At 34.6% G+C, this 26815-nt stretch overlaps 1 protein-coding gene across 1 annotated transcript in view; it reads right to left on the reverse strand.

Annotated features, from left to right (window-relative positions):
• LOC148312298 (scavenger receptor class B member 1-like) overlaps positions 1-26815 on the reverse strand; it is a 59973-nt gene that overhangs the window by 5743 nt on the left and 27415 nt on the right. The window contains exons 5-6 of the mRNA XM_088277510.1: positions 7955-8155; positions 10-237 (exon numbers count right to left, since the gene is read on the reverse strand). Coding sequence (XP_088133636.1) covers positions 10-237; positions 7955-8155 — 429 coding nt within the window. The remainder of the gene's footprint in view (positions 1-9; positions 238-7954; positions 8156-26815) is intronic.

Below are 26815 nucleotides of genomic sequence, written 5' to 3' on the forward strand. Positions count from 1 at the left end.
TAAACTAACCATGGGAGCAGCTCTGCAGAGACTCTTCCTGTAAAACAACACCTCGTCTCCTTCCTGAAGGTCTCCAGGATACTTGGCGCCGTCCGAGGCCTTGTGGATGTTCCCGCAGGGCGGCTCCCAGTGCGGCAGGCTCCTAGACCCCCTCCACGTGTCTAGAAGACCCGCCAGCTCGGGGTGACCGCCCCCGCCCGTGTATACAGTCTCGAAGTCATCCTCGAAGTCGTACATCTGAAAGAAGCAGCTGTCCTTGTAAGCGTCCTTATATTTCAATTCTAACATCTCAGCATGGAGGAAGAAAGACGAAGTATATATATTTTATTGTTTTCTATCTGTATAATATGGATCTATGTCTCCGAATGCTGGACGATGTATGTAACACCTACTCTAGGCAACTAGAAACTGCTGAAATGCGAATGCTTAGCTGGTCAGCTGAAGTGTCCCTTAGAGACAAAATAAAGATTTTTTCTTGAATGTTTTCGGCAGATACTTTATGACACATTTTATAAACTTTATAAAATCAAATAATATTGTTATAATCACTTTTTAAAAAATACAATTTAACTTACCGGTTTCAACAAGAACCTTGTCATCATCAGGGTTTATTTGAATTAAATACTATATATAAATATATATTTTTCAAAATAACATTTAGGATTTTTACGGAGTGTGTGGAAGTTTGTTGGTGAGAGTATTTTAATTTTTTTAAATGTTTTTTAATTAAAATAAACCCTGTGTGTGTAAAGTGTGTGTGTAAAGCGATCACCTTAGCCAGCCTATGACGGTCGTCAGTCCCGTAAATGCCCAGACTTCCATATTCTTCTTCATCTTTGATGAGACGTCAAAAAATAATATGTATGACATTATGACGTTGTAGTGTCCTATGGACCACTGAATGCGGATAGACGCTGATAGATAATTACAGTGTAGGAAGGTTCTTTCCATTTGTAATTGTTGTTTATGTAAATTCTGAGAATTCCGCGTGATATAAAACAATTAAAGCATTAATAAGTTCGACAGATGGACGAGTACGTACATGATGTCCGAGCAATGCAGACGATAATGTATACAAATGGTCGGCATCAATTATGCACAACATAATGCGGCATTCGTGTCGGGCCATGTATACGCCGGCACGTGGATACACCTCGACCGGAAGGGTGGCCAAAGTTCTCAGGAATGTATTTCGGTGACTTGAGAACATTATAAAATGTAAAAACTAATTAAATAACCATAAAGTCCAAAGATAGAGAAGACGTAGAGAATATTGAAGTCTCGATATTTACAGGGCTTCTTCTTCTTCTTCAAACCCTTATTCACACCCCAATGATGCATAGGGCACCGCATCATATAAATGCAGTGTTTTCTTGATCATTAACACATAAAATAAAGGTGATCAGCCCTCCGCTTCGGGTACCAGTCTTGGGTAATATATATTTATTTTTTTAAACTTCATGTACAGAAAAGAAAAAAAGTACATTGGCGGGCTTATTGCTAAAATCCAAAATCTTCCAACTAACAAAACACAGAATAGTGGTATTGGTCAAAACGTTTGATGCCATATATCGCTCACTCCTTTCAAGAACGACATAAATCAAAATACTTGATTTTTCAGGAGAACGTTTTTAAAGTTTGAAAATATAATAGAATGTATTAAAAATAAATATCAAGCCACTTATTAAACTTTTTACTGTGCAACATATTATTTTAGGTAAAACCTGAAGGTTTTTTCTCCATTTGAAAATTATTTAATATATTTAAAAAAAATAATTAATCAATACCTTTTCTTCAAAATGCAAAAACAACACTTTCTGCCCTGTAGCGGGTAAATATTAAGTTAAAAATATGCCTCTTTTGGTGGGATGTAGTACATTTTCTGGGCATTTCGAAAACATGCACAACTGAAAATTGACGATTTTTGATTTATGACGTTCTTGAAAGGAGTGAGCGATATAGCTGTTTGCAATCAGAGGGTAGATGGTACTTGAATATTTAAAAAAATACAAATTGATGATAATAAGGAAAGCAAAGGAGGAAGGGAGTTTAGGGAAGGAGGTAGAGGGAGGAGATTTGATGGACAGTTAGGATTCTAATGATACATAGTAATGTCTCAGACGTTTCTTAAAAGTGATTAGAGAAGGTGCATTTGTTTACGCGGAGAGGTAATTCATTCCATAGTCTGGCCGCTTGGACAGAGAAGGAATTAATGAAGAATGATGTGTTATGGCGAGGAATGGATAGTGTTCTTTTTTGGGAAGAACCAAGTGATAGATCATGATCTGAAAGGTGTATAAATTTTTCAGCAAGATATTTAGGAGCACTGGGGCTGTGAAAAATATTATAAAGTAGCGTACGAGATTGAAGACTTATGCGCTAGTTAAAGATATTTAGAGGAAAGCTTCATGGATGCTGCAAAGACAGACAGGTATGGGCTCATAGGACGCAGAAAACCTGAATGCAAATCAGGCAATTGCACGACAATTCTAATGACAGATATTATTTTTAGACATCTTATCAAAGATGAAGAAGAATATGGAAGTCTGGGCATTTGCGGGGCTGACGACCGTCATAGGCTAGTTTAAGTGATCAATTTACAATTTACACACGTTCACCAATTCTACCCATTATTGACAACCACACTACTAAGTTCTATATGTATGAACCAATTTTGAAACATTATTCTTGAATCACTAGAACTTCACCAGAGACATCTATTGGTGAGATGAAAAGAAGCTTTTTATTGAGCAGAAACTTTATTATAAGTATGTGAGGTCCGAATTCTGGATTATAATCACACACATGAGAAACATATGAGATCTTCTTATCTGATCATCTAACATATTCTTCTTTGATGAGATGTCTAAAAATAATATTGAAATAACTCCTGTAATTGGAGACAATCCATATTTTGTGAACAAGTTTTGGACACACTCAAAATGTTCTAATGATAGATAGTAATGTCTCAGACGTTTCTTAAAAGTTATTTGCCAAATATTAGACCCTCCTCCCTGGGACCCAGGAATAATCGAACCCAGGACCTCCAGACCGGTAGCTGAGCATGCTGACCATAGCGCTACGGAAGACACTGCAAGGTAAGTTTATCTTCGAGATTCTTAAACGATTTTACAACTCCAAAATGTAATATTAAATAATTTTAATAAACTCCCTAAAGAAATTTAAAAAAAATAAAATATAAAAATGAATGCCCATTACATATAAATCTTGAAAAAATATATAATAAAAGACAATTATACCATTAATTATATAAAACATTAAACCTTGAGTTAAAGTCCATCTCCAAGCATAAGAGCTCAGTCTCTTTTTTGGAGAGGCACAGCGAATCTAAAACTATAAGTTTGCCATATCGCTCACTCCTTTCAAGAACGTCATAAATCAAAAATCGACAGTTTTCAGTTGTGCATGATTTCGAAATGCCCAGAAAATGTACCATATCCCAGCAAAAGCGGCATATTTTCAACCTAACATTTACCCGCTACAGGGCAGACAGTGATGTTTTTGCATTTTGAAGAAAAGGTATTGTTTAATTATCTTTTTAAATATAGGTCCTAAATATATTCAAACGGAGAAAAAACCTTCAGGTTTTACCTTAAAAGATCTGTTGCATAGTAAAAAGTTCAATAAGTGGCTTGATAATTATTTTAAATATGTACATTGTATTATATTTTTAAACTTTAAAAACGTTCTACTGAAAAATCATGTTTTTATTTTATTTATGACGTTCTTGAAAGGAGTGAGCGATATCTATCAACGTTAAGAAATCGTATTATGTTGTACTTAAAAATGTAACTATATTAAATAAAAAAATAATAAATTAAGTGGTAAAATAATTGATTGATTTAATTACGCATCATTAGGAGGTCGTTCGTTCTGTTATTTTATTGAAACATGATGCTGTTAGTGCTGCTCGTTGTGTAGACCTGTTGGAGGACTAATTACTGCTGTTGTCATTTCATCAGACAACTAATCGAGCGACATACCACGACACGCCACGCACCGGCTATTACATACATCGCTCACTCCTTTCAAGAACAACACAAATAAAAAATCGTCAATTTTCAGTTGTGCATGTTTTCGGAATGCCCAGAAAATGTACTATATCCCAGCAAAAGGGGTATATTTTTAACGTTATATCTACCCGCTACAGGGCAGAAAGTTTTGTTTTTGCATTTTGATGAAAAGGTATTGTTTTATTCTTCATCTTCTTGCTCAATGCTGAGCGTCGTGGTCTTCTGGAATGTCAGGCACTTGGTGCACAAGTCCTCTCCATTCTTCCCGGTCCTGGGCCAACTTGATGGCAGCGTTTAGCGAGGATCCGGTTAATTCCTTTATTTGGTCTGTCCATCTTGTTGGAGACCGTCCTCTTGCCCGCTTGCCTTCAACTGTACCTGTTACTACCAGTTTTTCAAGACTCTTCTCGTTCTTTCTGGCGATATGCCCAAAGTAGGACAGAATCCTTTTCCTGCAAGTCGTGGAGAGTCTTTCTGTCACTGACAGTTCGCGGAGAATGGAGACGTTTGTGCGTCTTGCAGTCCAAGGAATGCGCAGCATCCTCCTCCAGCACCACATTTCAAACACATCCAGCATATGTCTTTCCTTTTTCCTCAATGTCCATGTTTCCACTCCATACAGCGCAATGGAGAATACAAGAGATTTCACTAGACGGGTTTTCGTTCTCCTCAGTATGGACCGATTTTTCCATATCTTCGCCAGACTAGACATTGCTGATTTTGCCATTCCAATTCTTCTCCGGATTTCTGCTTCACAGCCTCCGTCTTTAGAAATGAGTGCACCTAAATAGATAAAGTCGTCGACTTCTTCATAATCCCTTAAAGAATTGTTCCTTATCAGGGTGCCGAATCGGTCGATGACAAGAACCTTGGTTTTACTTTTGTTTATTTGAAGTCCTAAATGCTGGCTTTCTATTTCGACTCTATGGAGGAGTTCAGCCATTTCGTCCTCATTGTTGGCTATTAGCGTTGTGTCGTCTGCAAACCTTATATTGGAGATCTTTTTGCCCCCTACTGATACGCCACCTTCCCACCCGTCTAGTACTTTCCTCATTATATATTCTCCATATATATTGAAGAGATCAGGAGACAGTATACACCCTTGTCTCACGCCTTTTTGTACTTGAAATGACTCTGAGAGGAAATTATCAACTCTTACCGATGCCAAATATTGTACGTATAAGTTGTGAATAAGAACTATCAACTGTCTCGGTACACCCATTGCTTCCAAAACCTTCCACAGGCAATTCCAATTCACGCAGTCAAAAGCCTTTGTATAATCAATAAAGCAAAGTACGACCGGAACCTTGAACTCCCAACTTTTCTCGATTATTTGTCTTATGTTCAAGATTTGCTCACGTGTACCCTTGCCTTTGACGAATCCAGCTTGCTCAATTGAAATTTGCCAGTCGAGGTAGTGTTTGATTATTTTTATTATTGTTTTATTATTATTAGTGGTAGTGTTTGATTATTTTTATTTTTGTTTTATTATTTTTATAATATACTAAAGAAATTTAAAGAAAAAACCTTCAGGTTTTACCTAAAAAAATCTGTTGCACAGTAAAAAGTTCAATTAGTGGCTTGATGTTTATTTTCATTACATTGTATTATATTTTTAAACTTTAAAAACGTTCTCCTGAAAAATCAAGTTTTTTGATTTATGACGTTCTTGAAAGGAGTGAGCGACATCATACCTTAGCATGTTCTATTGTTTTACATATTTACATGTTGACATCTCACATAGAGGAAGAAGAATGTGGAAGCTGGGTGCAAGGCTTAGGACCTGAACAAAATCAGTATTTCAAACCACAAAAAATATTTAAATATAAGTATATACTTATGTATAAAATACATTTTATACTTATGTATAAAATGTTGAATCAAACACTTATTTTTTATTTTTAATTAATGTTTTACTTAGTAAATACCTCTATTTCTATATCTCCCGTGACACGTGTTTTTATGCATTCCGCTTAATTTTAAACACATCAAGTAAAACATTAATTAAAAATGGATAGATTTTACCACAAAGTGATTGCCAAATCAATTAATGATAACTGATTTTTAGTCTACTAAGTTGGATTTATTTTATTGTTAATAAAAACATAAAAGTCAATATTGTGACAATGGATCTTTGTCAGACGGGAGGAATATCTAATTTAACATACCAACCTATAAAGGATTGTATTAGATTCGTGATGTGTTTATTACAGCCGATATAATCAAAATTTTCATTCAATATTTTCTTGTGGAAAATTCGCCTTCGTAAATACGTTGTTTTCGTGAGTTGGTGATGAATGACGTCACATAAACGATGGACTTATTTTTATATTGGTAACGTTGCTAAATTATTGGCGGCTCTATTTGTTGATGTCTATAAAATTCCCTGTAAAAAATACATTTTCAAAACACATATCGTAGTATTACAGGAGAAAATGACCAAGTGCATTTTTTACAAAAACGTGAAGATTGACTATTTGATATCTTACTAGCTTAATATTGCCCTGAAACAATCCCAAAGGATTTTCAAATTGGAAATAAAATATATTGACTTGTTAAAAATGACTAACTGCATTGATGTTTATTTTGTTGCCAAGCAAAAGTGACTTTAATGGCCCTCCTGAACATTTTACGTTTTGTGAGTTGGTCACATTCTCCTGTACGACAATTTTTTTTTTTTTTTACCTAACGTCCAATTGACTCTGAAATATAGCAACGGTTTATGCAACACCGTTTATCATGTCCTTACTCAGGCTTCAACTTTATAAGTTTCATAGCCTATGCCTAATCGTGAGTGGATTTCCTTTTTATGTTTAAAGTTACTATAATTTCATGTAATTCATGAGTGAAAATTCTAGGCAAAAACACTCGCTACCTCGCTAGAGGCATTAGTTTATACATTTCATTGATTCTAAGTTAGCTGTGAAGTTACTTAGGTGTATGATTTTAATTTTTGATTTTATTCAGGTAGAGAATTGACTTATGTGTTCTTATATCTATGTACTGGGAATATATTATTCTTATATATATTCTTATATCTATGTGCTGGGAACAAAGTGAATGGTGCACTGAAATCAGTTATAGCAAATAAAAACCTATCAGCGGAAGCTAAACTGGCAGTGCACAACGGAGTCCTGGTTCCAACTCTAATGTATGGAAGTGAAACATGGAGTTGGCAAAAGAAGGATGAAAGTAGACTGAATGCAGTCGAAATGCGATCTCTCAGAAGAATGTGTAACAAAACGATGTATGATAGATGTGCGAATAGTGAAATAAGGAAGGAATGCAAAGCTGAGATAAGCATTATCGATAAAATTAAGAAAGGTGTGTCGAGATGGTTTGGACATGTAGAACGAATGAGTGAGGAAAGAATGGTAAAACAAATTTATGAGGCGAATATTAGCGGGAAAAGAAGCAGAGGAAGACCGAGAAAAACATGGCACGATCAGGTATGCCAAATACTTGAAAGTGGTCAGGTTAGGAGTCGTAACAATCGGCGGGTATGTATGAGGAGATGCATGAACGTGGAAGAGGCGAGGAATGTTTGCAGGGACAGAGTGGTGTGGCGCTCTATTCTCTCTGCCTACCCCTGCGGGGAAGCGGCGTGATGGTTAGTTAGTTTTTTTTTTTATATCTATGTATGTACATACTTACATTTCTATACCCCTGGGAATACTTATGCTGCGCCTAGTAATACTACACGCTTAACTTATCATTACACTGAACTAACTTATGATTAAGTAGCGTCTGTGGGCGGCTGGAATGGGCGGGCTCGTCGGGGGGCGGCAGGCACAAGTGTGTTGTTTATGTGATAGTGTAAGCCTGTACGACTACGATATTTGTATATTACTTATATATATATATATATATATATATATATATATATATATATATATATATATATATATTATATCTCTTACCCTGTCGATGAGTCCGACCTTGTCGAACTTGATCCAGCCGGGCAGGAAGCGGTTGCCGAGCGTGACGAGGGGGGTCCGGTAGCCGAACATGAAGTCCCGCGCCGTCATGGCGTTCAGCGGCTGCGAGGACGTGGACCGCAGCAGCGCGTTCACGGCCAGCCGCGTGAACGGGTTGCCGGCGGAGGCCACGTGCCCGATGCTCTGCAAGGAAGGGTGTCTCGTGTGAGAAAATGGGGGTCGCAAGTTAGAAAAGGGGGTCTCAAGTTAGAAAAGGGGTCGCAAGTTAGAAAAAGGGGTTCTTAATTTATAAAAGCGGGCTATTAATTTAGACTTATATTTTACGTCCACCTCCGTAATGTAATGGTTAGCACACTTGGCTACCGTTCTGGAGGTCCCGGGTTCGATTCCCAGGGGGTTCAAATAAATATAATCGATTTTTTCACTGTAATATTTATTCCATATTACCCTGGACTGGTACCTGAAGCGGAGGGCTGATCACCTTTCCTTCATGTGTTAACGATCTAGATAACACTGCATTTATATGATGCAGTGCCCTATGCATCATTGGGGTGCGGATAAGGGTTTGAATGAAAATTAATTTAGAAAATGTATTTCAATTCAGACAAGGACTTTTAATTTAGGAAATAGGGCTTTCACTTTAAAATATATAACGGGTTGAGTCAGTTTCTCGGATCGAACCCACCATTCCATAATTTGATACCTATTTCTAATAATGACCCACTTAGGCTTACAGAAATGGTACGAAATTGAAGTATTTTTTGTGAATAATAAAAACACAAATCCTTCTCTTTAAAAAAAATATAATAATAAGAGGGCTCTTGAGTTAGTAAGGAGGCCTCTTAATTTAGAATAGCGGGCTCTCAATTTATAAAATGTCGTTCCAACTTAGATAAGAGCTTCAATTCAGAAAATGGGGCTTTCACTTTAAAACATAAACATCCTCATAATAAAACAGGATGTTTCAAATTTTAAAAAGGGCTTATAATATTAAAGCGAAAAATTAATTAAGAAAAGGGACTTTTATATTAATGAGTTTTGCGTTTAGAAAGAGGGCTTTTAATTTGGACAGGGAGTTTTCAATTGAAAAAATAGCAAATCAATTAAAACAGGAAAGTGGCTATTATTTTATAAAGGGAGCTTTCAAATTGGAAAAGGGGCTTTCAATTTATAAAAGGGGGCTTTGAATCCATAAAACAGGATGTTTCAAATTGTAAATAGGTCCTTTCAATTTGGAATAGAAAAATGCTAGTGAGGTAGGAAATCTAGAGATTATACTAGCCATAATATTACGTGAAGGGGGTATCAATTGAGAAAAATCGCGTTTTAATTGTGTCGAGTTGTGGTCCCGTGGTTAGTGTCGCGGACTCTTAAGTCAGAGTTTCTCGGTTCGAACTCACTCTACCACAATTTGATACCTATTAATACTTACAACATTTAGAGTGTGTCCAAATACTTGTTCACAAAATCTGGATTATCTCCAATTATAGGAGTTATTTTCATATTATTTTTTTGACATCTCATCAAAGATGAAAAAGAATATGGAAGTCTGACCGCCTGAGAATAGGACCGTCATAGGCTGGTTTAAGTGATCACCTTACACACTAATGAGATTTGATACCTATTAATAATAATCTAATTATGAGCCGCTTAGGCTCACAGAAATAGTATTAAAATGAAATATTTATGAAAATAATAAAAGTACAAATATTTATTTTTAATAAAAATAATATATTATATATATATATATATATATATATATATATATATATATATATATATATATATATATATATATATATATATATATATATATATATATATATACATATATATATATATAGAATAAGTTAGAAATTTTGAGAAGTGAGGTTGTCATTCATCGGTCAATCAATAGTGTAATAACAGGTCATAAACCCTTGCAAGAACAGAGTGGTGTGGCATTCTATTCTCTCCGCCTACCCTTGCGGAGAATCGGAGTGATGGCTTGTTTATTAATTATATATTTTTACGATTCTTTATTGAATATTCATGGTATTAGTGTATTTTTAGTAAGACCAAGTATTCTTATTATCGCAACCTTAGTTTCTCTAAATCCAGGTAACATTTTACGTAGGTAAGTGATTTTTTCTTAAAACAGCGTTTTTTAATTGAAAAATAAGTTTTTGTTTGAAATAATAATATGTTTTTGAAAAAAAGGGTAAATTAAAAGTAAGGAATTATAAAAAAAAATATTATTTCTATATAAGTATGTGTCGACTAAGTTCAAAATCCACCAGATCCAATTTTATAAGATTTTAAAATAAATACTCTATCGGAATGCCAATTGTGGGTTATATTGTTTATAATATTTATATGCTTGAAAACCCTGCTAAAAATACTTAAAAACAGCGTTTTATTTCAAATTTCGATATATTCACGAAACTTGCCTTCTGACCCATATCGGCCTATCAGAGAGCGAGGATAGGTCAAAAATTAAGATGACGTCATAATCGGTCTGTGTCTCTTGTTTTTTTTTAAATACTAAAAACTTTCCCAAAAAAATGGAAATTCTCTATTTTATAATATTTTATCTGAAGATAGACAAATCTTTGAAAATGTTACCCGGAGAATTCGGCATTTTTTTGTAAAATTTACCACGACTTATATGGATCTGGCGGATTTTGAAAGTAGGCGACACACATACTCTTAAAAACAAAAAAGTATAGCGTAAGGACACGTCGAGCCCTGAGCGCGGCTCTGCGCATTCTGATGTGAACGCTTGAGATCTGGGTCTTAATATCATAATATCTAACGACTGATCGATTCACAGTAATCAATGGTTTTTTCCACTTGCTTGTACTGCAATGTATGCACGCCATATTTCATAAGAGACTGACATTTAAAGGTGCCGTTAGATCTTCCTAGAGGCGTGGTGCGTTCTTTACGCAACGTCCACGAGAAACGCACGGCGAAATGTGCCTACAGGTACTCGAACACTAGGGTGGAGCGAATATTGATGACATTTTTAATGTTATTTATTGATTCGGCATTAACTTTGTGGAATGACATGATTATTTTATTCAAATTAAACACTTGATAATATCACTTTAATGAGTTTTATTTATATTAACGAATAGTATCGAAAACGAGAGATGTTTTCATCTTCTGGTACAAATTGAAACTAAAAAACAAAAATATATTTAGGTGTATATAGGTTGATAAATATAGGGAGGGGGGTTAAGGAATAAGATTTCTTGACATTTTTAATCATTTAGTATTTAAATCAAACACTGATTTGATTGTACTTTAATTTTCAGGAGTTACACTTTGATGGCTTGACTCTGGCCAGTGCCTGTACACGACGGATTCTTTAGTTCTTTGGATACTTTACGTGTGGCAATGAGGATAGCCTCACTCGTCTGTACCGATATACACTCCTAAATTTCTTCATATCCATATAACTATTAGGTAGATGCATAAGTAACGTCGTATTTTCGTATTCATGAAAACAAAAATGTTTTTTTCGTATATACATTACTAATTAACCAAGAGTTAACAATAAATATGGGAGTCGAACACTTTAACGTTCCGAACATTTTAATTTGTTGCCGACGGATGTTAGAGGTCAAAATAAAACATGGAACAAAGGCAAAATAAAGGAATGGGTAAATGATCAAGAGTGAATTCTATGAAAATTGTAAAATGTTTATAATCTTAATTTTTTTCTTTATTTTGTTTCTATATTAGGTTAAAATCGTTCAAAACAAAAAAAAAATGTATTAAAAAAGAACTCCACCGACAAGACACACAAGGTGGTTTGGTGGGTCTCTGCAAAAAAAAAGGTCCAAATGTATAAATAGTGATTTTAATAAATGAATACAAATGAAAAATTTTTTTTTTAGTTAATTACACAATTTCAATTACATTAAATGACTTTCTTCCATCTTTCTGTTAACTTTTTAATCCCGTTTGAATATAAACTTTCGTAGGCGATACAAGTTTGCTTTGGTCCATCAAAATCAGGGTTCTAGAGATATGGTACCGTAGTAATGTAACATAATTTCATAAATTCTTTCGGCAGTCACTTTGTATAAAATCTATCCATTTTAATTCAAGTTTTACTTGAAGAAATAATGGTATTTACCAAGTGAAACTTATCCGCCTCCTTAGTGTAATGGTCAGCACGTTCGGCTACCATACTGAAGGTCCCGGTTTCGATTCCCAGGGGGGGGTCAAATAATTATTAGTGATTTTTTCACTCTAATATTCATTCAATATAACCCTGGACTGGTACCTGAAGCGGAGAGCTGATCACCTTTCCTTCATGTGTTTAATGATCAAGATAACACTGAGTTTAAATGATGCAGTGCCCTATGCACCATAGGGTGCGGATAAGGGTTTGAATTGAATGAAAACTTGAATAAACTAAAAATGTAATAATCCATGGATTTTTTTTAAAGGAATAACCCGAAAAGCATGTATTAGAGGCTTGTCTGCAGGTAGGATAGTAAGAATAGGGAAGGTAAATGTGAATAATACATCACAAACACCCAGACCAATTAAAAATAAATCTTTCTCGAATTTTGCACTTGGCTGGAATCGAACCCGCGACGCCAGTTTAGCAGTCGAACGTCTTCCAAAATACGCCACGTTTATATAGGACGAAGAAGTGCGTTGAGATGGTGAAAGATGTCGCTCCACCCTAGTACGCAGAAAGTATGTTGTTTCTTACCGATTTCATTAATAACTGGAAACACGTTTTAGAGTTGATATTAAACCACTTTTTAAACTTACTTCTACTACTCCTACTACTACTAGCCACTGCCTTCATTGACCAGAACGTACTGTACATATGCACAGCGTGCTCAAAAAAATATTAATGAATAAATAATTTAGAACATTTTGAGTGTGTCCAAATACTTGTTCACAAAATATGGATTACCTCCAATTAAATAATAATAAAACCCTTATCCGCACCCCAATGGTGCATAGGGCACTGCGTCATATAAACGCAGTGTTATCTTGTTCGTTTACACATGAAGGAAAGGTGATCAGCCCTCCGCTTCAGGTACCAGTCCAGGGTAATATTATATAAATAAATATGACAGTGAAAAAATCATAATATTTATTTTACCCCCCTTGGGGGAATCGAACCCGGGACCTCCAGAACGGTAGCCGAGCGTGCTGACCATTACACTACGGAGGCGGACAAAAATATTAATGAATAAATAATTTAGAACATTTTGAGTGTGTCCAAATACTTGTTCACAAAATATGGATTACCTCCAATTAAAGGAGTTATTTTCATACTATTTTTGACATCTCATCAAAGACGAAGAAGAATATGGAAGTCTGGCCATTTACGGGGCTGACGACCGTCATCGGCTGGTTCAAGTGATCATTCTAGATGTCTCTAGTAAGGTTTTAATGATTCAAGAACAACGTTTCGAAATTGGTTCATATATAAAGAACTTCCAAGAAAAGATGAAGAAGATTTTGTGAACAAGTATTTAGACACACTCAAAATGGTGTAAATAAATTATCTGGTCAAATTATAAGCTTAAATAATAAAAATGAAAATGGTATTTTCTGGCGTTTCTCATGTGTGTGATTATAATCCAGGATTCGGACCTCACATACTAATATATGAGTTTCTGCTTAGTAAAAAGCTTCTTTCCATCTCACCAATAGATGTCTCTAGTGAAGTTCTAGTGATTTAAGAACAAGGTTTCTAAATTGGTTCATATATATAGAACTCCCAAGAATTTGAGTAGTGTGGTTGTAAATCATGGGTAGAATTGGTGAACGTTACACGTGTGTAAAGTAATCACTTAAACCAGCCTATGACGGTCGTCAGCCCCGTAAATGCCCAGACTTCCATATTCTTCTTCATCTTTGATGAGATGTCAAAAATAATACAGTATAATTAAGTTACATATAAGAAAATATTTCTACTTATTTATTATTTATTACCAGTCTGATTATTTACCAGTCTGATGATGTCGGTAACGACGAAACCCGGTCGCTGGTCAAATAAAAATAAAGTGGAAAAGCTAAAAATATAGGTTTTAATCTAATAATATACCTATTTATTTTTTTACAAAAATGTTAATAAAATTAGTAAATAACCACTCAGCGAGATTTTTACGTCAACCGGTTTCGAGACGTACCCGTCTCTTCGTCAGGACAATCACTAAATATTTATAGTGATTTTAAAACAATGTTACATTTAAATTATAAATGAAAAATAACATTAAAAAATTACGGTCTTTCTCCCTCCGCCTCCCACAAGTAGTCCGTTATATCGAGGTTTTACTGTATTTAATATTTTTCCAAAATATGTTAGATATTTCGCGTTATAAACGCAACACCCTGTACGTGTCCCGATTAATCGATTATCTCACAATTTCAGATGTTTAAAAAACCTGCGTTGCATAATAACGCAAGTCCGTTTGGTCGGAACCAGGTCGCGCTCGCCATTAGCGAGCACCTCTCTCCGCCGGCCGTCTCCAGAGTGGAGATCGGTGCATTCTAACGCAGGCACGTGGGAGGAATTTGGAATTTGTACTATGAGGAAGTTTCGCACACTTCAAAGATTCAATTAATGCTAAATGTGAGTCAATAGGCACTGCAATGATGTGTTCGCCTCCGTGGTGTAATGGTCAGCACGCTCGGCTACCGTTCTGGAGGTCCCGGGTTCGATTCCCAGGGGGAGTCAAATAAATATTTTTATCACTCCAATATTTATTCAATATAACTCTGGACTGAAGTAGAAGGCTGATTACCTTTCCTTCATGTGTTAACGATCAAGATAACAATGCGTTTATATGATGCAGTGCCCATATCGCTCACTCCTTTCAACAACGTCAAATATCAAAAATCGTCAATTTTCAGCAGTGCATGTTTTCGGAATGCCCAGAAAAAATACTATATCCCAGCAAAAGCGGCATATTTTAAACTTAATATTTACCCGCTACAGGGCAGAAAGTGTTGTTTTTGCATTTTGAAGAAAATGTATTGTTTAATTATTTTTTAATATACTCAATATTTTTCAAATGGAAAAAAAACATTCAGGTTTTACTTAAAAGATCTGTAGCACAGTAAAAAGTTCAATAAGTGGCTTGATATTTATTTCAAATACATTGTATTGTATTTTTAAACTTTAAAAACGATCTCCTGAAAAATCAAGTTATTTTTATTTATGACGTTATTGAAAGAAGTGACCGATATGTTCTTTAATTCTATCTTTTAATTTCTCGCGGTTTGGCCTTTACATATGTATTTTTTATCGCAATCTCCACATGAAATTTCATAAATACCACTAATTTTTTTGTAAAATATCTATTTTTTTATTTGAAACAACCCCTCCCTTACTTACCCCTTCCCTTATTTATAGAGCAGATCATTATTCATAATGTTTTAGTTTAAATTTAGACCTGAAGATGGGAGCTTAGCTTCCGAAACTAGTCGTCATAAAATAAACTCATGTGATAAAAAAACCAAGTGTTTTCATTAATAATATTATAAGTTGTAACTTGTTGAATATTTGCTCTGTTTCTCCCATACACATCTTGAAGCCATAATCAATGGCATTTTAAAAACACCATAAAAGCATGGTACTTTGTACTTTTCCGCATTCGTTGGATACTGTACCATGTCCATATAAAGAAGGTTTTAATGACAAAAAATGTGACATAATATGACACTATTGCATTGACGTACTTTGCAAATAACTTAGAGTGAGAATTTGTCTATACAGTTGAGAATGTGTCCAACGAACTAACTAACTAACCATCGCGTCGCTTCTCCGCAAGGGTAGGCAGAGAGCATACAGGATTCCATGTATAGATTAAATAGCCACGGTGACATTACACAGCCCTGTATAACAAAAGAAAGTCCAAAAGAAGTTACTGAGGAATCTCTACACGAGAGAGTACGGCTATTATCCTCGGCTCTACCCAACCCAGTTTCTCCAGGGTATGCTCGGCTACAACAGTTCAGAGACTAGAAGGAATGTGTGTTTGATTACGCATTTTTTTCCATTGTTGCGCGGTATGATCGATAATCCTGAAATTATCCGGAGCATTGGTCTGTATGTTATGTCCCGATAGTTACCTAAGACAGCGTCGACATAGATTGTTTCACATTCCTATACACAGGACCAACCTGCCGATGGTTATGCCTGTAGGAAGAGCTACCGCTATGTTGAACAATATCTCATTGGATATTGATCTGTTCCATGTCGCTCACTCCTTTCAAGAACGTCATAAATAAAAAATCGTCAATTTTCAGTTGCGCATGTTTTCGGAATGCCCAGAAAATGTATTATATCCCAGCAAAAGAGGCATATTTTTAACTTAATATTTACCCGCTACAGGGCAGAAAATGTTGTTTTTGCATTTTGAAGAAAATGTATAGTTTAATTATTTTTATAAATAAATTAAATATTTTTCAAACGTAAAAAAAACCTTCAGGTTTTACATTAAAAGATCTGTTGCACAGTAAAAAGTTCAATAAGTGGCTTGATATTTATTTTTAATACATTGTGTTATATTTTTAAACTTTAAAATCGTTCTCCTGAAAAATCAAGTTTTTTGATTTATGACGTTCGTGAAAGGAGTGAGCGATGTGTCTGAAGGAGTTTTCCAAAGCGGGATTCTTCTACACCTTTTTGCAATAGTTCTAGCATATTTTCGATTTTAATGTAAACGCTTTGAAACATTTAGTTTGTAATGCATATGTTAATTGAAAATAAATAAATATCATTGAAAGTGAAAAAAAAAAACACCTTTATTTAATACTTTGTATACTGAACAGTAAAAGTTACCTATTGTGGTTAGTGCGTTGTCTAGTTACCACGAGTCAATGGGTTTATTTTTTAGTATCGGTAATCTAAAATTTGACAGGACAAATATTGCTCAAGGAAAGGCAAACGTTTCGCAAATGTGATTTTAAATTTTATAAAAGGTATTGCAAAATTAAAAGGTGAAATTCTCCAACGTTATTTATTTATTGCATACTCGAAAATAGCGTAATGATACAGTCGTAAATTATCAGTAATCAATATATCTTACCCAACAAGAAGGATATGTTTATTTCTTTCCCATTGAAAAGCTAAGTTTTTGTATCAAATATTGAAATATTTGGAAAGATATATAAGTATGTAGTATGTTTGGTCATATTTTCTTATTTTGTTTTTACCATATATTTTTTTATATTTTCTGATTTTTTTATATTTTCTCATTTGTTTATTTTAAATATGATTTTTACCTTATGTTTTTCTCAATTATTTCTTTTAAATATGCTTTTGATGACTATTTATTATACCTGTTTATTGTTTTTATATTTTGCCATATATTAGTTTCGGTTATTTAAAAAATCTTTTTTGTAACTTTATTATTTGTGTTCCAGTCTTGTTAACCTTAATCCCATGTCCCAAAATGAGAAATAGAAATTACTTATCGGGAATATTATATATATGACTTATGTATGACTTACGTATGTTTTGGAAAATAAAAAAAAATGAAATAAATATGTAAAATAATGAATCGTTTATCAGACCTAACCTAACCTAACCTAACTTTACGTGAGATGATGAGACACCTCAAGATGTCCGTCATCTGTTAATGCTTTGCCCCCTTTTCAGCTTGCAAAGACAACAGCTGGAGGCGCGTTGCAGGAGCCAGGGTGAGGACCTATCCGACATCCGATCCGTGATAGTTCATAAGGGACTGTCACGAGAGGTGGTATCATACATGATAAAACTAGTGAAGGACATTGGTACCATAAACCAGGTAGGACACAATATGCCCAACCCTCTTCTAGTGGAATGTAAGGTCTGCTGATGACAGTCAGCAGTCCGGCTTCTCCTGAGGAGTGCAACGTGGTTTCCTCCCAGCAATGAGCAAATGCTGACAAGTTCCCGATTGGACTATACTAGATTATCCCTCCTGTTCCCAACACAGATTCAAATAAAACATGTTTTTTAGCTAGAAGAAGCAAAAATTCCCTAATTGATCTATAAACCTTGTACATAATGAGCAAGGAAAATAATAAATGCAACTCCCTTCAGTGTCAAAAAAAATGGCTCAGAATGCTGGACAATGTATGAGTATAACACCTACTCTAGGCTTCTAGTAACTGCTGAAATACGAACGCTTAGATGGTCAGCTGGAGTGTCCCTTAGAGACAAAATAAAGAGTTCACGCATTCCTGGAAGCCTGACTGTAACAAGCATCAAAAGTAAGGTAGAGGAAAGGCAATTGGAGATGGTATGGGCACATAGGATGCAGAGAACCTGATCATATTATGAACCAAGCAATTGCCATGGATCTTCCTCGAAAGACATCTAGAGGAAGACCAAAGAATTCATGGATGCTGCAGAAAGATAACATGATATGAAGGCATGGCCTAGGTGACGTTGTATATGATAGAAGGACCTACAATCTGAGGATGAGGAGAGCTGGAAAAAGACAGCTTTCCAGGCTCGGGAATATTCCAGGTTGAACCGGGATGAGAGGTGTGCAGGATCTGTTTTGAGCTGTGACAAGGTTTCTCCCGAGTGATCGTGCAGGACACAAGAATAAGAGAGAGAAGATTTACTCTAAAATACAAACTTTATGCTATTTTATCTTCTTTTTAGTTTGGTTCCCAACGGGTTAAGGCGTAGAACGTGACCATAGCGTTAATATTATGTTAACAGAACGTGAATTTCGTTATATAGGCTAATGTTTAACCTCAGGAAAGTTCATCGGCGTATTAATACAGACGTATTATATGTTGATACAGCGTTTCCCAACCTTTTTGGCTCGAATACCACTTGGTAGTACATCACGCCTAAGGCTGAGATCTCGAGCTTGTCTCAAGAGTTCAGGGCTGCACGTGTGTCCACGCCCGATTTGTTTAAACAATGTATATTGGATATCTTTTGTTTTGTAGAATATGTTTGGAAAAAATATTTTTATAATTTTTGGTTTAACTCATTGAAACCTTGAAAACCTTATCCGCACCTCAATGGCGCATAGGGCACTGCATCATATAAACGCAGTGTTATCTTGATCGTTAACACATGAAGGAAAGGTGATCAGCCCTCCGCTTCAGATACCAGTCCAGGGTAATAAAGAATAAATATTACAGTGAAGAAATCACTTTTATTTATTTGACCCCCCCTGGGAATCGAACCCGGGACCTCCAGTACGGTAGCCAAGCGTGCTGACCATTACACTACGGAGGCGGACAGTAAGTCATTACCTTTAAATAACTCTTTTATATTCTAAGCCATATAATTATTTAAATGAAAAAACTCATATTTTCAATGCTAAAACGGTGTCTTAAGAAAAATATCAATTAAGTAAAATGTTGCCTGGATTTAGAGAAAATAAAGTTGCGATTGAATGAATACTGGACATTAATTGTACCACTTTGTAAAAATTATTGTGTTTCGAAAAAAAAAATTAGAAAGATTTTATTTATTTTGATTAAAATAGGCATACGGCGGGTATGTATGAGGAGATGCATGAACGTGGAAGAGGCAAAGAATGTTTGCAAGGACAGAGTGGTGTGGCGCTCTATTCTCTCTGCCTATCCCTGCGGGGAAGCGGCGTGATGGTTAGTTAGTTAGTTAGTTAGTTAGTCAATATGGGACATTTGTACTTTACTAATCCCTTTTTTTAATTTTTTTTTAAAAATAATTGGTGTCGAAGCACATTTCTTGTTGAAATTCAAAAGCAAAACATACGAAGAAGTATATTTTAAACAACTAATTTTTATTAAAAATAATTCAAATATAATTAAATCAAGTTACAGTATAACTCGGTTTTTACGAGCACGGATATAGCGAGAGTTCGGATATAACGAGGAAACCATTGACAAAAACCATCGAAAAAATCATTGACATTTTGGTTTATGAATTTATTTATAAATTTCTTTACGGTTATAATGAGGTACTTCTCGGATATAACGAGCAAATATACATATTTGAATAAAAATAAAAATAAAATGCTCCGCAGGCAATTTCTTCACAAAAATTTAAACTTTAAATGATATCACTTTTTAATAGATTTATATTATCCACTGACACTTGGTGATGGAATTGCATTTTTAATTTATTATTAGATTAAAACCAATATTTTTAGCTTTTCCACTTTTTTATTTGACCAGCGGCCGGGTTTCGTCGTTACCGACATCATCAGACTGGTCTGATGATGTCGGTAACGACGAAACCCGGTCGCTGGTCAAATAAAAGTAAAGTGGAAAAGCTAAAAATATTGGTTTTAATCTAATAATAAATTTAAATGATATTTTATACCTGATTTTTTGTAAACTTTTTATGTCCGCCATTACTGATTATTTTTCGCGTACCACTAACTTATCTACTCGCGTACTAACGGCGGTGCGCGTACCACAGGTTGAGAACTGCTGTATTAATATATAATATTACACATAATATTATTACTATCCACGCCATTTGTATTCTCAAACTATGACCGAACTGAAGATAGATAAATAAATATAAGGAAATTATAACACATCCTAAAATGTGATATAAATTTATATTACTCAATAGATAGGGCAATTGATTAAATAACGTCTTTATAATAAATGCGGGAATTTTCGAAAATTCTTTGTCCGCCTCCGTAGTGTAATGGTCAGCACGCTCGGCTACCGTTCTGGAGGTCCCGGGTTCGATTCCCAAGGGGGGTAAAATAAATATAAGTGATTTTTTCACTGTCATATTTATTCAATATTACCCTGGACTGGTACCTGAAGCGGAGGGCTGATCACCTTTCCTTCACGTGTAAACGATCAAGATAACACTGCGTTTATATGACGCAGTGCCCTATGCACCATTGGGGTGCGGATAAGGGTTTAATTTATTAATAAATTCGACCAATCACAACTTATGACAGTCGAAAAACTATTTTTTTTAAATCTCAACATAGAAAAAGAAGAAAATGGATATCTGGGTATTAACAGGGCAATAATATACCTATGACTATTATGTATTATGGTCAGTCATAGGTATTAATTTTGTGGATTTTTTTTATATTTTCATTGAATTACAACATTTTGAGTATGTTCACAAATCTGGAGTTTCTGAATTTGAGAATTATGTTGCATTTAATGATACCTCAACATAGATGAAGAAGAATATGAAAGTCTGGGTATTTACAGGGCTGGTAAATGCGCTGTCATGGGCTGGTTAAGCGATCACTTTAAACACGTGCCACATTCACCGTTCTGCTCATTATTGATAACCACGCTACTAAAATTGTCGTTGATCTTCCTCATTCAAACCCTTATCCGCACCCCAATGGTGCATAGGGCACCGCATCATATAAATGCAGTGTTATCTGGATCGTTAACACATGAAGGAAAGGTGATCAGCCCTCCGCTTCCGGTACCAGTCCAAGGTTATATTGAATAAATATAAGAGTGAAAAAATCAGTTATATTTTTTTCTTCCGCCCCACTGGGAATCGAACCCGGGCCCTCCAGTATGGTAGCCGAGCGTGCTGACCATTACACTACGGTGGCGGATCTTCCTCACTACTAAAAAACTCTTGGATATGTTAATCTATCTCATGACACAGTATACATATCGTAGTCATACAGGAGAAAGTGACCAAGTGCATTTTTTATAAAAACGCTATCATCGACTATTTGATATCTTACTAGCTTAATATTGCCTTGAAAAAAATCCCAAAAATTATTTTAACTTGAAAGTATAATTTATTTAACCGTTAAAAATGACTAACTGCATTGATGTTTATTTTGTTGCCAAGTAAAAGTGACTTAAATGGCCCTCCTGGACATTTTACGTTTTGTCAGTTGGTCACTTTCCCCTGTACGACTACGATATATGAGTTCACAAAAGTCATCTATGTTGGGTCAAGGAAAGCTTGTACTGAGCAGGAACCCTTTTATTTGGATAAATGTAATATCCAGATTGTTTTACATACTAGGAAACACCTGAAAACCCAGATTTGAGAACAAGCATTTGGACACACAAAATTTAGTAGATAAATTAAAATTATTAAAAAAACGTCAAGTCAATAATAAATAATTAATAATTACTGAGATTTGAATTATTTTGCTAGTCAGTTGCTCAACAATGCTATGAAACCGCAAAACTATGTATACACATAAAAAATAAATACCAAAATGAAAACACCAAATAATACATATTATTTTTTGACATCTCATGAAAGATAAAGAAGAATATGGAAGTCTGGGCATTTACGGGGCTGACGACCGTCATAGGCTAGTTTAAGTGATCACTTTACACACGTGTAACATTCACCAATTCTACCCATTATTGACAACCATACAACTCAAATTCTTGGACGTTCTATATATAAAAACCAATTTTAAAACAATGTTCTTGAATCACTAGAGACATCTATTGGTGAGATGAAAAGAAGCCTTTTATTGAGCAGAAACTCTTATATTAGTATATGAGGTCCGAATCCTGGATTATACATGAAAAACGCCAGGAAATATCATTTAAATTTGAGTATGTCCAAATACTTGTTCACAATCTGGATTATCTCCAATTATAGGAGTTATTTTTATATTATTTTTGACACCTCATCAAATATGAAGAACAATATGGATGTCTGCGCATTTACGGGGCTGACGACCGTCATAGGCTGGTAGTTTAACTGATCACTTTACACACGTGTAACATTCTTCATTTAAATTGAATTGAATAAAAATCATTAAGTGAAAATTGCATATTTTCGAGTTAACGTTTTTTGCCAGTACGCCCATGATATGGAGCCGCAAAATTATACACATAAAAAATAAATACCAAAATGAAAACACCAAATTATGCGTTGCTAGCGCATAGCAAGTCTCCTTCCCCGTGTGATGAATGTCCCAAATATTGTACAATACACGAAAGTTTACGAGCGACTGTCGGAAATGGCTCGTTTTACGGCGCGATTAGTCAATCGCCTTTTGTAACGTGGAGAAGTGACCCCGATACGACTGTCGATAGTCCAAAACTAGTTTGAAAACAACTGGTCCGCAGAGTTTGGGAATCTGTTCCACTGAGGTCACACACACACACACACAGGCACACATCAGCACGCACGTAGGAAGGTAGAAGAACCAAATTGTGAAAAGACATAGTATAACATAAAGCTCACTCCTTTCAAGAACGTCATAAATCAAAAAACTTGATTTTTCGGGAGAACGTTTTTAAAGATTGAAAATATTATACAATGTATTAAAAATAAATATCAAGCTACTTATTGAACTTTTTACTGTAGAACAAATCTTTTTAGGTAAAACCTGAAGGTTTTTTCTGCATTTGAAAAATATTTAGTGTATTTAAAAAAATAATTAAACAATACCATTTCTTCAAAATGCAAAAACAACACTTTCTGCCCTGTAGCGGGTAAATATTAAGTTGAAAATATGCCTTTTTTGCTGGGACATAGTACATTTTCTGGGCATTCCGAAAAGATGCACAACTGAAAATTGTCGATTTTTGATTTATGACGTTTTTGAAAGGTGTGAGCACATCATTCTTCAGCAATTCTCTCTCTTTATAAAATGAAATAACTTATAACCACTTTTTTACTAACACAATTTAACCAACCGGTTTCAACAAGAACCTTGTCATCATCAGGGTTTATATTAATTCAAAAACATTATAATACTCTCACCAAAAGACTTCCACACACTTACAATCCTAAATGTTATTTTTAGTATTCATTGCATAGCAACCCCAAATAACAACTAATGGAATCACCCAAAAAACAATATGAAGCTGCGCACGCATACGTAAAGTGGAGGACACACACAAAAACCTACTGTGCAGAAATTTCAGAAACAGAAATTGGAAAAATATCAAAAATAGGACTGTTACTTAAATTTAATTGATTATTAATAATATTTAAATGTTGTTTTATGGCTTTTTTAAATTATGCAATCAATTTACTTTTTTATTATAATGTATTTCAATGCCATTTTTAAAATTAAAAGATTTATTGTTATTTAATATATGTTCGGCAAATTCAGAAAAATATTATTATTTAGGCTTCTCATAGTCTTATTAATAAAAAAGTGGTTATAACAAAGTTTCATTTTATAAAGTTTATTAAATGTGCCAAAAAGTATCTACGGAAAACATTCAAGAAATTCCTTCTCTGTCCAAGCGGCCAGACTATGGAATGAATTACCTCTCCGCGTAAACAAATGCACCTTCTCTAATCACTTTCAAGAAACGTCTGAGACATTCCTATCTATCATTAGTATCCTAACTGCCCATCAAACCTCCTCCCTCTACCTCCTTCCCTAAACTCCCTTCTTCCTTTGCCTTCCTTATTATCATCAATTTGTAATTTATGTTTTTTTTGGAAAGTAAAAGAACAAAATTCTGAAAAGACATAACATAATACATCATTCTTCAGTAATTCGTGACATATGTTTTTTTCTTTAACCCGCTTTTCTTTAAGCATCTCGGCTGTCCAAACTCAAAACACAGTAAGGGACATTTTTTATACAGTTCTTTTATTTTGCATTTTTGGACTAAGTAGAACATACTTAGTCCAAAATGCAAAAAAAACATACTACAAAAAAATGTCCCTTACTGTGTTTTAAGTTTGGACAGCCGATCTATTTTAAAAGCTTGTCTGCAGGTAGGATAGTAAGGATAGGGAAGGTAAATGTGAAAAATTCATTACAAACACACAGGCCTATTGAAGATAAATCTTTCTTGAATTTATTTTGCGATTGGTGGGAATCGAACCCCCGACGCCAGTTTCGCAGTCGAGCGTCTACCCGACTACGCCACGGCGCCATACGTGTATGCATTAGTTTAGTATTAATATTATAATATAATTGATATAAAAGTAGCTACTCATTTCGAGTGTGCGAGATGGCTTCTGGCAATTTAAATCAAATTAAAAGCCCATTGAACAGTCGGAATAATTGAAGGTCAAGATAAACGAAATATTGACCTTACGAAAAGGTAATTATTATTATTTACCAAGGCGAGGATAATCGGTAGTTGAATTAACGACTACACACTACACAGGAATTCCTGAATCTCGATCCATTTGTCGAGATGGTTTGGACACGTGGAACGAATGAGTGAGGAAAAAATGGTAAAACAAATATATCGGGCGATTTGTGTCGGGAAATTTGCTTTTCAGGCGGGATATTCGATAGCCCGTAACATGATTTATTTGAAACCCAGGTAACAATTGGCGTAATTGACTTTCGCTTAAGACACCGTTTTTGTATTAAAATAATGAGATTTTAATCGAACTAAATGTAAGGTTTTAAAAAGAAACAATTATTAAGGATTTAAAAAAATATTTTTTTCGATATACATTCTAAAAAAAATGTGCCCGTTATCGCGCAGTCGAGCGCTAACTGAATTGTGCGTTTGCAAATACCCTCTTAAGCTTTTATGTCACTTAAACTAACTAAACATTACGCCGGTTCTCTGCATGGGTAAGCAGAGACGAAATAATTGGCGGGTATGCATTAGATACACATCGCTCACTCCTTAGATAAAAAATTGACAATTTCCAGTTGTGCATGTTTTCGGAATGCCCAGAAAATGTACTATATCCCAGCAAAAGAGGCCTATTTTAAACTTAATATTTACCCGCTACAAGGCAGAAAGTGTTGTTTTTGCATTTTGAAGAAAAGGTATTGTTTCATTATTTTTTTAAATATACTAAATATTTTTTAAATGGAGAAAAAGCCTTCAGGTTTTACCTAAAAAGATTTGTGCATAGTAAAAAGTTCAGTAAGTGGCTTGATATATACTATTCATACATTGTATTATATTTTGAAACTTTAAAAACGTTCTCTTGAAAATCAAGTTTTTTGATTTATGACGTTCTTGAAAGGAGTGAGCGACATATCGCTCACTCTTTTCAAGAACGTCATAAATCAAAATACTTGATTTTTCAGGAGATCGTTTTTAAAGTTTAAAAATATAATACAATGTATTAAAAATAAATATCAAGCCACTTTCTGAACTTTTTACTGTGTACCCATCTTTTTAGGTAAAACCTGAATGTTTTTTCTACATTTGAAAAATATTTGGCATTTAAAAAAAAATAATTAAACGATATCTTTTCTTCAAAATGCAAAAACAACACTTTCTGCCATGTAGCGGGTAAATATTAAGATAAAAATATGCCTCTTTTGCTGGGATATAGTACATTTTTTGGGCATTCCGAAAACATGCACAACTGAAAATTTACGATTTTTGATTTATGACGTTCTTGAAAAGAGTGCGCGATATATTATGTATATATTTGAGGTTTAATTCGTTCGCTATTTCAACATTTGTCTCAAGCAATAAAAACTGTCTCAAAATCAAAGTTTTTAAAATTAACTTTAAGTACCTAAGTAAGATTTGCATAGCTTTATGAGGACCCTCAGTCCATTCAAACTTTACAGTAGTTTGAAAATGCCATAACTAGGCGAAACAATTGCCACTAGTTTTATGTGTAATTTTTTATGTGTTTTTTAAGAGCTAAATACAATTTAGTACACTCAAAAAATCGGTGTTTGATTTAAACATTGAATACATACTTTGTTCGTAATTACTATGATTTCACAATATTTTGAGTGTGTACAAATACTTGTTCACAAAATCTGGATTATCTCCAATTACAGCAGTTATTTTCACATTACTTTTTTGACATCTCATCAAAGATGAATTATTAACAACAATTACAAATGGAAAGAACATTCCTACACTGTAATTATCATCCGTCTATCCGCATTCAGTGATCCATAGGACACTACAACGTCATGATGTCATATTATTTGTTAACATCTCATCAAAGATGAAGAAGAATATGGAAGTCTGGGTATTTACGGGGCT

The sequence above is a fragment of the Brachycentrus maculatus genome, unplaced genomic scaffold (genome assembly GCF_059751285.1).
Source record: "Brachycentrus maculatus isolate JH-2025_06_01 unplaced genomic scaffold, ASM5975128v1 h1tg000044l, whole genome shotgun sequence".
NCBI classification, from domain to species: Eukaryota; Metazoa; Arthropoda; class Insecta; order Trichoptera; family Brachycentridae; genus Brachycentrus; species Brachycentrus maculatus.